Genomic DNA, 12,329 nt, shown 5'->3' on the forward strand with positions numbered 1-12,329 from the left:
ACATTGGGAATGGGGGAGGGGTACAAGGGAAGGAAGATAGTAGCAGGAGAAGTCAGTCAGGTCATGATCAGATTGGAAAGGAACTTGAATGCCATGTTGAAGGGCTTGGTCTTGACCCCGCAGATGTGGAGAGCCATGGAAAAGAATGACAGTAGGTGCATGGACTGCACTGTATCCCTCTCAAGTCCCTATGTTGAGGGCCTCCCCCTTCCCTCAGTGTAACTGTATTTGGAGATAAGGCCTTCAGGAAGGTAATAAGGGTGAGGCCCTAATGTGATAAGATGTGACCTTATAAGAAGAGACACCAGAGCTCTCCCTCTGCCATGTGAGGACATAGCAAGAAGGTGGCCATCGATAAGCCAGGCAGAGAGACTTTAGCAGAAACCCACCCTGTTTGCACTTTGATCTCAGACTTCCAGCCTCTAGAACTGAGAAGATGAAGTTCTACTGTTTAAGCCACTCGGTCTGTGGTATTTTGTTAGGGCATCCCCAGCAGACTAATACAGTAGGACATCAGCATGATTGGTTTTGGGATTTAGGAAGATAACTAGTGCAGTGCAGAGAATTGTTTTGCATATTTTTTGTCTGGTCAACTCTATACATTCTTTGAAACCCAGCTGCTCTGAGAAGAGTTCTTGATTCCTTAAGCTTGATTTTAATGTCCTTCAGTATGTTCCCATAGTATTATGTGAATACATCTATCATAATAATGTATCATAATTCTTGACTTTAATTAATTATTTCCCCCACTAGATTATAAACTCCTTGAGATCAGGAACCACATTTTATCTTTGCATTCCCAGCATCTAGTACTGTACTTGGCATAGAGGAGGCTCTCAATAAATACCTGTGGAATTAATAATTCATAAGTTAATAGAAGAACCTGGGGCAAGGAAACCGGTTCTAAGATACTAATGTAATAGTCCATTAGCAGAATATCCACCAGTAGCTTGTGCCATATTGTCTTAATTGTTTGACAAAAGATTAAAAACTGATAATAGTGTATCTTTAACATTTTATTTCTAATCCCTTCCAAAATGATATTAAATGAAACTGTAACTCCAAAAGTGCTGAAGAAATAGATTTTTAATGATTTTTGCCTCAATGAAAATGAGGCTCCTTCCCTCACTTTAAGTCCTAGTATAAATATACTGTACCTAATATCCTCGAGAGAGAAGAAAATGCTGACTGTTTCTAATTACCTAATTTGTTTGGAGGAATCAGCAATAGTCCACAAAGAGAATTAATGTGATCAGCAAACTCAAATGCATTGTTTTGTAATTTATGCAGAATTCCCGATAAGTCTTTCAGAGTTTGCCAATATGTGCAATGATTAAAGACATTAGGCCAAAACAAATCCTCTGTCTTTGCCTTTAGAGTACAGAAACAGTTACAGGAATGGAATTTATCCATTAACTAAATAAAGTATTTCTATAAATCACTGTATTAATTGCTGACTTAAAGGCTGTGCCCACATCATGAAAAGCAAACAAAAGGTATTGCCAAAAAGAGACTTGTCTAGTTGATTTGACAACATCAATGTGTTCACTTAGTAATTTCAGCCCTTAGTGGAAATGGTGACAGTCTCATTCCTCTGTTCTTTTAATTTTGATCTATTAAGATAGTCATATTCAATTTTCCCTGATTTTATAATATTTCTGTTCTTAAGACATTGTATATGGTTTGGGACCTTATTGGAGGGAAAGTATGTGAATCCATTTTTCTCCATTTCCCTCTAATTCTGTTGTTCCTATACATCCTTGGGCTTTTGCAGACACTGGGAATAGCAAGTTTAATAGAATTTTTTAATCTTCAATTAAAATTCTAGCAAAAGTTTTCTATTTGCTCAAGCAGACATACAGATGTAGAAAAATTTTATATACAGATGTTAAAAAAGAATAATTGGGATTATTTAGAAAGCTTAATGAAAATCAGATGATCTTCTGAAATGTTGACCTACCTTTTCCAGATATTTTTTTTTCTCCTCCATCTTTAGGGTTTCATCAATGGCATCTGTTCCCTCTAAAGAAAATAAAGTCATATTCAATCTGAAATAATTTTATCTTGATTTTACAATAATATTGATATAAAATTGCATAAAGATTAAAAGTTAATACATAGAGTATGAAGGTAAACACAAATATGTACTATGTCTTAAAACTTTATAAACCAGATTCATAAATAGAGATGGAATTAATTAGCTATGGCTCCAGAAAACCTCTAATCTTTAGAAGATGAGTACACTTGAGTCCAGAGACAAGAAAAAGGCATTTGATATCAGAGATTCCAATTTCCACATCCCTACTCAAGATGTTATAGGAAATGAGGCATTTTCCTCTGAGTAAATAGGGTGGTTCCCGAGGCAGAGTTATGCCAAAGTATAAAGTTGTATCTTTATACTTTGCATTTTCTTAATCTAGGAATCAGAATGTTGAGAGGCATAAAACTTGATACTTACTGTTTTTCTCAAGAGAAAGAGACCGCAAGAAACTTTTCTCTAAAATTAACAAAAGAATATAAGTCATTAGAAAACAACAGCATTAAAGGTATTTAAGCTTTCTATACCTATAAAAGTAGTTTCCTTAGGCCTTACTAAGGTCTTACAGGCCAGGAACTTGGTTCCTAATGTTAACTCTGTCTTCAACTTTCACTAGGGATTTCATGTTTGAACTCAATTATGTAAATGACTATTTAAAATTTTTTAAAATTGATTTCAGAGAAGAAGGGAGAAGGAGAGAGAGGTAGAAACATCAATGATGAGTGAGAATCATCGATCAGCTGCCTCCTGCACCCCCCCCCCCCCTACTGGGGATTTGAGCCTGCAATCCAGGCATGTGGCCCTGACTGGAATCCAACCCTGGACCCTTCAGTCTGAAGGCCAACGCTCTATCCACTGAGCCAAACCAGCTAGGGCTAAATGGCTGTTCTTAATATTCTTTCAGCCAAGGTACAATAACATTTCCCCAGATGCTTCTATATGCCCTTTGGCCAAATAGATGTTATAGACCAGTGGTCGGCAAACTGCGGCCCCTTGAGTGTGGCTCTTCCACAAAATACCACGTGCAGGTGCACACGTACAATGTGATTGAAACTTCGTGGCCACACTCAAGGGGCCAAAGAGCCGCATGTGGCTCGCGAGCCGCAGTTTCCCGACCACTGCTATAGAGGATACTTTAAGATGTACTTTTAGATATAACAAAGACACCACTGATCCTTTTGGGTAGAAGAATTGATGAGAAGTTTTAAGAACTATTTGCATAGGGTTTTAGACATGTCAAATGAAAGATTCTTATTTTAGAATTAAATTTGATAGATACATGGATAAAGTTGTGGTACATATATACAATGGGATATTAGCCATAAAAAAATAATGAAATCTTGCCATTTGGGGCAACATGGATGGACCTCGAAAGTATGATGCTAAGTGAAATAAGTCAGAGAAAGACAGATACCATATGACTTCACTTACATGTAGAATCTAAAGCACAAAATAAGTGAACAGACAAAACAGAAACAAACTCATAGATACAGAAAACTGATGATTGCCAGATGGGAGGGGTGTTAGGGAATGGATGAAAAAGGGGAAGGGATTGGAAAGTACAAATTGCCAGTTATAAAAATAGCCACAGGCTGTAAAGGAAAGCATAGGGAATATAGTGAAGAAGAATGTAATAATTATCTATGACGGGTACTAGACTTGTGTTGGTGGGATCACTTTTACGAAGTGATATAAGTGTGTCAGCACAACGCTGTACACCTGAAACTAACATTGACTGTCAACCATCATGGAAAGAAAGAAAAAGCATTATGTTCAGCAGTTTCTCCTGGGAGGGGCTCTGGTGTCTTCCATGTTGACTGAGGTGGAGAGGTGGAGGCAGACAGGATGAACTGGAGGCAGCTACTCACCAAGGGTGCTGCTCTTAGAGGACCTGGCCACGGGCAGGCGCTGACTGCTACTGCCCGACAGCACCAGCTGGGATTCGTTAGGCGGATACATTGACGCCGTGATCCAAAACTGCTTGGCCAAGCTGGTGTCCTTTTCTGAGGAGCCACTGAATACTAATAACCCCTGGGGATAAATTCCACAGGACTTCTTTCCAGGGCTAGGACCCGCACCAGGCCTCGTTTCCATGGCAACTGAGGACGCTTCTCCAAGCTCCCCTGGCCCCTCTCCCAGCCCCGCCTCTCAGAGAACCTTCAAGTTGGCAGCAACAGGCCAGGCCGGAAACCCTTCGTGTCCTCCGTAGATGCTGAGGTCCGGCGCGCATGGGTGGGCCCTCGGAAGCCCACTTCCGTAGTGACCGCAGGCTTCGGGACCAGTCTTAGATGGAGTCCAGAGAGGAGAGTCAAAACATCAACTGGGGGCGTGTCTTGTCCTGTTGGGGTCAGTGGGGAAGCACTTCAGCGCTCATACTGTGGGTCAGCCTTCTACCTGCCTCCCCTAGTCTCCAACTTCCATTCCCCCAAAGATATCCCAATGAAGCTTTCTATTCCTTAGCCCCACCGCCCCAATTCCCCCTTCCACACCCACTGTCATAGCTCGTTACAGGCCAGCTTTGGTTGGAGAATTAAATAGGGCAGATCCCATTCTATTGGGAGCTAGAGGTCTAAACTGGGGCAGTGGGTACCCATATATATAATTTTTGTTATAATTCTCTCTCCCCTACCCCTATCCCTTAAGACAAATCTTAGGAAAGAAGCTGGATTTAGATTAACTGCATTTACTCATGGGTCCCGCTAAAGGCTGCCTAGATTGCAACAGTGTAAATGATTATTTAAAGACGTCTGATGAGTGGACTCAATCCTTTCATGAAAAATAAAAATTTTGTTAATGTAGTCTTACAGAAATATTAACAAGTGCTGTGAATAGCTTTCCTGGGAGATGTTGTTAATCTAGGAACAATTTAACCATTTCAGAGATAGGGAAGTTGTAATTGCTGTGACAGGAATTGAGATGATCCTCATAAAGGCAACTTAGGAAATGAACACGCGCCGATGGCAATCTATGTCGGCATGGCACTTTATTCTTTCAAAACACTAGTACAGTCTCATGGAAAAGATACTTCAAAGGTTGATCATCACAAATCTATACCATTACCCAATGTACCTGAAATTTTTTTTTGGTTAAGAGCCTGACGAAATACTGAACATTTTTATATGAAAATACACATATACTTCATTACAAACATTATATATTTAGCAGCTAAAATGTTGAGTTCTCTCTTGGCTGAGAGAACTGGCAATATTTCCGTGTTCCAACCCCAACTCCCCCAAGTCCATCGATGTGCACAGGCGCCTCCTTTGGATGAAGTCCCAAATCTTTTCACTTGGCCGTGTAGTTAGTGATTGGTACTGCTAGCAATCAGCTAACTACACTGCCTAGTAACCAGACTCACAGAAAACAGTTTCCTTTCAGCACAAACTGCAGTCTCAAGTTGGCACCCAGGCTTTGTGACGGGTAAGCCATTGGCTCAGCTGTAGCTCACTTTAGTTGGTGGGTGTGTGAAAGCTCTACTAAGTAATGAAAAATCGGCACGATTAATCACAGCTATGCAGCATTAAACGTCGTTACATGGGGCGGGGGTGGGGGTGGGGGTAGGGGTGGGGTCCTCCCAGCGGCTTAAAAGTCTGTACTTTACAGTTAAAGCCATTAAATCCCACATATTTCACTTTCCTCACATGGGATTGCATAATCTTGCTTTTACTCTTAGAAAGGGGAACAGTTTAAGTGTATCTAGAAGCAGCAGCCCCCCTTCCCCCCCTCTCCCCCCCCAATTTTCAGGGCTTTCCTGGCACTTGGACAACTTGCTCGCCAAGCAGCGCCAGGCCCTTCAAATGCTGACGCATCAGATCTCAAAGCGCAGCCCGCTCTGCTCCAAGGCTTGGGGTTGGCCCTTGGCCGCGGCGGCGGCGGCGGCGTCCTCTCCTCTCGGCGGCGGCGATGCTGTGCCTTGTTTTGATGGCAGTGGAGTTAGTGATTGCCAGCACAGAGCACAATCAGCTAATTACACTGCCTACAAACCGAGCACCGGCGCCCGCAGGCTGCAGCTCCGGGCGGTCCGCAGCGCCCACGCGGGGTCCCCGAGCCCGCGGCCCGCGATCGCCACCCGCCTCGGCCGACCCCACACTTCCCCCGGGGCCATGCCCGCAGTGCCAGGGCGCGAGGCCCGGGGGGGCTCTCGGGGCGACGCCACCGGAGCCGCCAGGGACCCACCGGGGACCCCAGCCCGGCTCGCTGGCTGCGCTGTCCCGCAGGACTCGCCGCATACACACACCTCGGGTGGCACGGCCAGCGGGCGGCGCTCCAGAGGGGACCCGCACCTCCCGGGCCGGGCCCCCCAACTCCAGGGGGCTCCCGGGAGCGCCCGGCCGGCCGGCTTCACCTCTGCCGCAGAGTCCGGCTGCCCGCCTCCGCCGCCCCGCAGCCTCCCGCACCGCCCAGGGCCTCCTCCAGGTTCCCGTCTCTCCTCCGTCCCCTGCGCTTCCTCCCGCGGCTCCCACCGCCCTCTCTCCCGGGCGGCCCGACGACTTCTCTGCAGTTCCCAGCCCAGACCCCGGAGCCGGCTCCCAACCCCGTGCGCCCCGCAGCGCCGAGCCGCCCGTGACTGTGGCCGTGGCCGCGGCGAGCCAACGGCCCTTGGAACCCCGCGGGGCGGGGGCGGGGCGGGCACGCGGGGCTGGTGGGGGAGGGCCGGGAGGGCGCGAAGGGAGCTGAGAAGGGGCGGGTGGGGTGGCGGCCCCCGAGGGAGGGAAGAGGCCAGGAGACCCAGGCACAGCTCCTTAAAAAGTTCCTCTACCTGATGAGACTGGGGGGACTAAGAGCTCCCTCTCCCCTCTCCCCCCCCCTCCCACCCCCCCCAAGGAGCCCCAGGAGCCCCCTTTCATGCCCATCCCCATTCGGGATGACAGCGGGCCTGGTACCACACTGAAGGCTGACTTTTCCAAATGGAGATACGTAGGCCTGGACCCTGCCACTGGGCAGAGGAATGACTTTGAGGGTTTCATCTGCACTCTGTGTGCCCCTTAAACGCTGGGAGGGCCATGGGGTGAGGTGGAAGGCTGATCTTTAGTCAAAAAGGGAGCCAGGAAGCTTGTTACTGACATCAAAGTCTGGCCCTCATGAGATCAAGGCCACGGTTTTACACTCTCAAGACCCATGAGAGGCAAAACGCTTCCTACTTCCAGCACATCTTTATTTAAATACCAGTTATGTGTTCAGCCCCCAAAGTCATAGGTGGCAACAAAAAAGTGAACGTAGTTACCTTTGGAGACAGTATACAATCAATCGCTAAACCGGGTAGAGACAGAAGGGAGTAGGGTGGGACACTGAGAACTGTGATTGGTCAGGGAAGGTTCATGGGGCAGGCACTTGAAATAAGACTCAGTTTGGACATTCAGGGTGAGGGCTGTGAAGGCCAGAGAAGCAATGTCTTGTGACCAGTTCCATTTTCTTATTCTCACAATTTCACATTTGATGACGGAGATGTGTTTATGTGTGTGTGTTTGGAGTAGATGGGGCAAAGAGGACAGTTAGAGAGGATTTCTGGTAGACCTTCACTAATAATTGTTTCCTTTAGTCACTCCTTCCCCCCTTTCCCTTCAATAAATGAGTCAGAAGAAGATAAAGCATATTCTCTGATTACACCCTGTGTAGAACTCAATTGGAAGTTCCCCACCCCCCAATATAGTCTTCATGAACCCAGCATAATGCACTCCCTGTTGACCCTGAAAGCCTAGTTCTAAATTATTTTCCACCAAAATAAGCTTCCCAGCTACAGACCGATTCCCGAAACCAGCAAATGGTCTCATAGGTGCCATCAATAACATGGAAAGGAGGCCTCCCGCAAGTGCTAGCCACGGAGTCCTGTGAAATTTATCAACACACATTCCAAACCCACACTATTAAAATGCCAGGACTTCCCAAGGATAAGTTTAAGTTACAGTATGATCTTTGAATATACAAGTATTTTTGCTAAATTTATTCTTTGTTCTGTGAACACCAAAGTGAAGAGTAAGAAACCAAAATGAAGTATAAAATGTACAGTACAGAAAACATGAACGTAAAAATTAACCTGCTAAGTTAAAATGCAAAACACGAGTCATTTACAACTCACTGTAATTTGTGTCCATCTTATTTTGGGGAGAGGCACAATATTGTAGAACACACTACACAATCCCTTGTATTCCTTTGAAATGTACAATAAACTAAGCCATACCAAGCAACACACTGAAATCATAGCTAATTAACCTCTGAGCTCTCTAGAGATAACTGTAGAGCCAAGTTTGTATTTTACAGTTAAATAGACATCCATGAATAAAATCAGGAGCCGGATACCCTCCATTCCATCAGCAATAGGCCAACTTTTAAGTCTTGATTAGGTCACAGTTACAAAAACAAATCTGTTCTTTCAAATGGCTAGTCATTTTTCCTACTACAAGATTTACTACCTCTTCCTGGTTGATGTTTTATGATTTTTAGTTGCATCTTGCACATCTTACCTGAGCTGGGTTGCTCTCATCCAAGGCATGGGTTGCAGGAGATGCCTTGAAATTTAGATTTTTAAAACTTCTCTTCAAATATAATAAAAAATAAAGAAAACATAGATATAAAAGTCATCAGGATGCATTTCCTACTGAAATAAATTTTTAAAATGCCATTTATCTTGTGGATAGTCCAACTAAAGCAGTTCAATAATGAGGAGAATATGTGTGGCCTGGCTGTGTGTGTGTCTGTTTTAAAGAATGCTTGTTCTCGGGGTTGCTGTTGATGTGGCCGGCAGTTACTAGAGAAACTCCACGCGTCTCGTTCCCTTTATGGTTCATGTCTAGGCATGCCTGGAGACCAGGAGACCCACGACTTAATCTAAGTAAGAATGCTGGGGGTGGTTAAAATGCCCCAACAGAAGACGGTGTTTGTTTTAGACAGTACCAGGAAGGCACCTTTCACGGGAATTATTTACTGTTTTATTTAATTCCTGGGCTTTGTGTGAATAGGGAGATGGGGAAGGAGCACTAAGGAAAGGAGGGGAGATTAGTGATGAGAAGGAAACCAAGAAGAGGCTAGAAAACAAACACCTTCTGCTGTAGCTTTGGCAAATTTGTATTGGCTACATTTACCACTCCTACATAAAAGGCTAAAGTGACGGGGAGCTGGGAATTAACACATAAACACCATCTGAGCTTTTTCTGTTTATTACAGCTTTTGAAGCATGTTAGAAAGGAAGAAATGAAGAATTAGACTGATTAGAAATGATTGGAGTTTATCAACTTCTTTTTAGACCTGTTTTTTTAAAAAATGCCCATTTTCTCTTAGAAATATAAAACCATATTTTGATTTTTATATATATATCAATAAATGCCAGATCATCGTATTAACATTCATGGTACTACATTTAGGAACTAGTTTATGTGTCAAAGCAAGACAAGATTGGAGTCAGTTTAGTGCCTTGAAGAACCAAGCATCAAAGAGTCTGTTTCTGAGAGATTTTCTTTCTAACTAAAATGAACTGCCAGCAGTTTTTATAATTTTATAGTTCTGATTCCATTTTATTGCACTCTCATTAGTAAGAGCGCACCAGATTCTTAATTAGCTTGTATATGTTTATTGATTAATCAATAACGCTGCTTTCGATATGAAAATGTTAAATTAATCTTTTAGTAAATCAGAAACAATCTAAAAATAGGCTTTCTAATTAAAGTTGTTTGAGCTCTTAGCAGAAGGAGTAAACATGTTGCATATTTATGGTCTTCAGAGAACACAGTTTGGGGATTTATGGTTTCGCTGGAGAGAGACACAATTTGTATCTATAATAATAAAGCATTAATATGCAAATTGACTGAACAGCTGAACAGTGGAACCACCGTCCCGACGACCTCCCAAAGCCGGGGCTGCAAGGGCTGAGGCAGCTGGGGCTGGGAAGGCCTACTCTTCAATGGATTTCATGCACTGGGCCTCTAGTATATAGATAATTGAGACAGGTACACAGTCATCTCTCAGGATCCCTGGAGGATTGGTTCCAGGACCCCTGATGGATACCAAAATCTGCAGATGCTCAAGGTCCTTATATAAATGGTGCCGTATTTGTATATAACCTACATTCATCTTCCTGTGTACTTTAAATTATCTCTAGTTTACTTGTAATTCCTAATACAATGTAAATGCTACGTAAATAGTTGTTATACTGTATTGTTTATGGAATGATGACAAGATAAAAGTCTGCACAGGTTCAGTACAGATGCAACCATCCGAAATACACGGTGTAACATTTTTTTAAAATATTTTTGATCAAAGTTTGGTTGAACCCGAGGATGCAGATCCCACGGATTTGGAGGGCTGACTGTATATTAATTACATTAATATACCCAATATGATAATTTAGATATTATTTGTATATTTATATTACATATAATTATATTAAGTGTCAAGATGGAACTTATGTATGATGTGTTTAGGTTTAGGCATGTTTAGTTTTAGGTGGTGAAAGGACATGGTGGTGGAATTAGGTATATGGAGCTGGAACTCCAGACCTGAACTGAAAAGAGAGATTTCGTAGTTTCCTGAATCTGTAAGAGTTGAAGTTGTGAGGATAAGCGAGATCTCCAAGAGAGCTATGCTGTCTTATTTTTATTGATCCGGCAGCACCTACTAACCTGCTATGGTTCACTCAGGACAGAAGACGACTAACAGCAACGTGTTATTCTTGCAGAATAGGGAATAGCATGAGGAAAGCAGAAGGCCTCAAGGCCAACTTTGAGAGCATCCATCTGCTATTTAGGGGCTGGCAAGAGGAAGTAAATCTTGAGAATGATTAGTCCACAAGGAGAAGCAGAAGAGAGGATGCTCATTGAAGCCAAGCTGTTTTCAACAGGATCATATGCACATATGACCCCAAGGGTAACTGCTGCCTGGGCACCGCCAGGTCACAAGGTGTGGTCAGTGGAATTGCCCATAGAGCAGCCGACGACTGCACTGGCTCTATCAGAACATTTTGCCTCAGTGCTTCATCCGCCAATCAGTAAAGGCTCCGTAAACTGCTCTGGCTACTAGTAAATAGATGATCTTTCCTGGCCACTTCTCACCACTGATTAAACTCTGTCCCCTCTACAAAAACAAAAAAAAACACAACAAAACAAAACAAAAACAGGCTAGATTGTCAAGGTTACCTCTTATAAGAGGTAATTTTAGGGTTTTAGTACAACCAACAAGTCATCTAGGTGCACAGTTGAAGAAAGTCTATTCTCCATAAGAGAATTCACTGATTATCTTGTTAACTGATTAATTTATAAGAATGAAAATACTTTATGCTATTCTTTGAAGAATTACTCTATGTCTACTTATTCTTGTTCTTATTTTCACTCTCCCTAATTTGGCACTTAATCTTTTTTTTCTATGTAGATTTATACTTTTTAGTTAAAAAATATACATAGCTCTTATTTGTTATTTTTTATTTCCTCTATATCCATGGACTATCTCTCAAGAATTTCATCAGGATTACATTTACTAAAGTTCACATTGTCCTTCCCCTCTTAGCTCTCATCTATTGTTTTCATCTCAGGCTCAAAACCTACTTATGGTAACATTTTCTTGGTGCTTTTTAGCTCATCTTGCTCATTCCCTTCTCTAACTCCTCTTGCACTTAGGTATTTACTCTATAATTAGTATCTTCCATTAGTAAAAGAGCACTTTTTTTCCCAATATGTAGTTGCATTTTGAAAAAAAGTATTTTGTTATACTAGTAGAGTGTGATGCCATATATAACACACATTTCTTATATTAGCACAGAGCACTGAAAATACATTTTCTTAGTGGGCTAGCTTGGTTTCCAGCTTGATGCAATATATCTATTGCACTCTGTAGCACAATACCACTTACATTATAGAGCTCAATAATTTACAGGTTCCAGTTATAATGAATGTCCCCCCTGAGTTTGTATGTAACTGCATTAAAAAACAGCAATAGTGCTTTCAATGTCTCACAGCTTTGCTTCCTTTATGGCCTCCTGCAAAGACCCCAGATGAAAATTTGCCAATCCGTCCCGCTTTCTGTTTTTATGAAGACAATCAAAGCTGGCCCAAGAAACACAATCTCTGACTTTTAGAATAGCCAATGATGTCTTTAAAACGTGGTCTGCCAATTTGTAATGAAATGGTCCTATTTTTGTGGAGAGAGACATAACTTAAAATGAGGTTATACATCAATATGTACATATATTTCTATATAGACTTGGGGAATACTGCTAAAACATCTATCATAAAGCTGTATCACTGTCTTTATTTATATTTTTTTCAACTATGATATTATCCAGAGGTACAATAACTGTTACACTTTT

The 12,329-nt window shown here is 42.6% G+C and overlaps 1 protein-coding gene across 2 annotated transcripts in view; it reads right to left on the bottom strand.

Annotated features, from left to right (window-relative positions):
• Positions 1–8,690, bottom strand: part of HOATZ (HOATZ cilia and flagella associated protein) — a 33,493-nt gene extending 24,803 nt beyond the window's left edge. The window contains exons 1-4 of one of the 2 annotated variants that reach the window (XM_081100178.1): positions 8,500–8,690; positions 3,907–4,376; positions 2,459–2,497; positions 1,961–2,022 (exon numbers count right to left, since the gene is read on the bottom strand). In XM_081100178.1, the coding sequence (XP_080956304.1) occupies positions 1,961–2,022; positions 2,459–2,497; positions 3,907–4,132 (327 nt within the window). In that variant the 5' untranslated portion in view covers positions 4,133–4,376; positions 8,500–8,690. The remainder of the gene's footprint in view (positions 1–1,960; positions 2,023–2,458; positions 2,498–3,906; positions 4,377–8,499) is intronic. The other variant, XM_081100179.1, reaches the window with a different exon arrangement.
• Positions 8,691–12,329: the final 3,639 nt, after the last annotated feature.

The sequence above is a fragment of the Myotis nattereri genome (genome assembly GCF_964212035.1).
Source record: "Myotis nattereri genome assembly, chromosome: 9".
In the NCBI taxonomy this organism is placed as follows: Eukaryota; Metazoa; Chordata; class Mammalia; order Chiroptera; family Vespertilionidae; genus Myotis; species Myotis nattereri.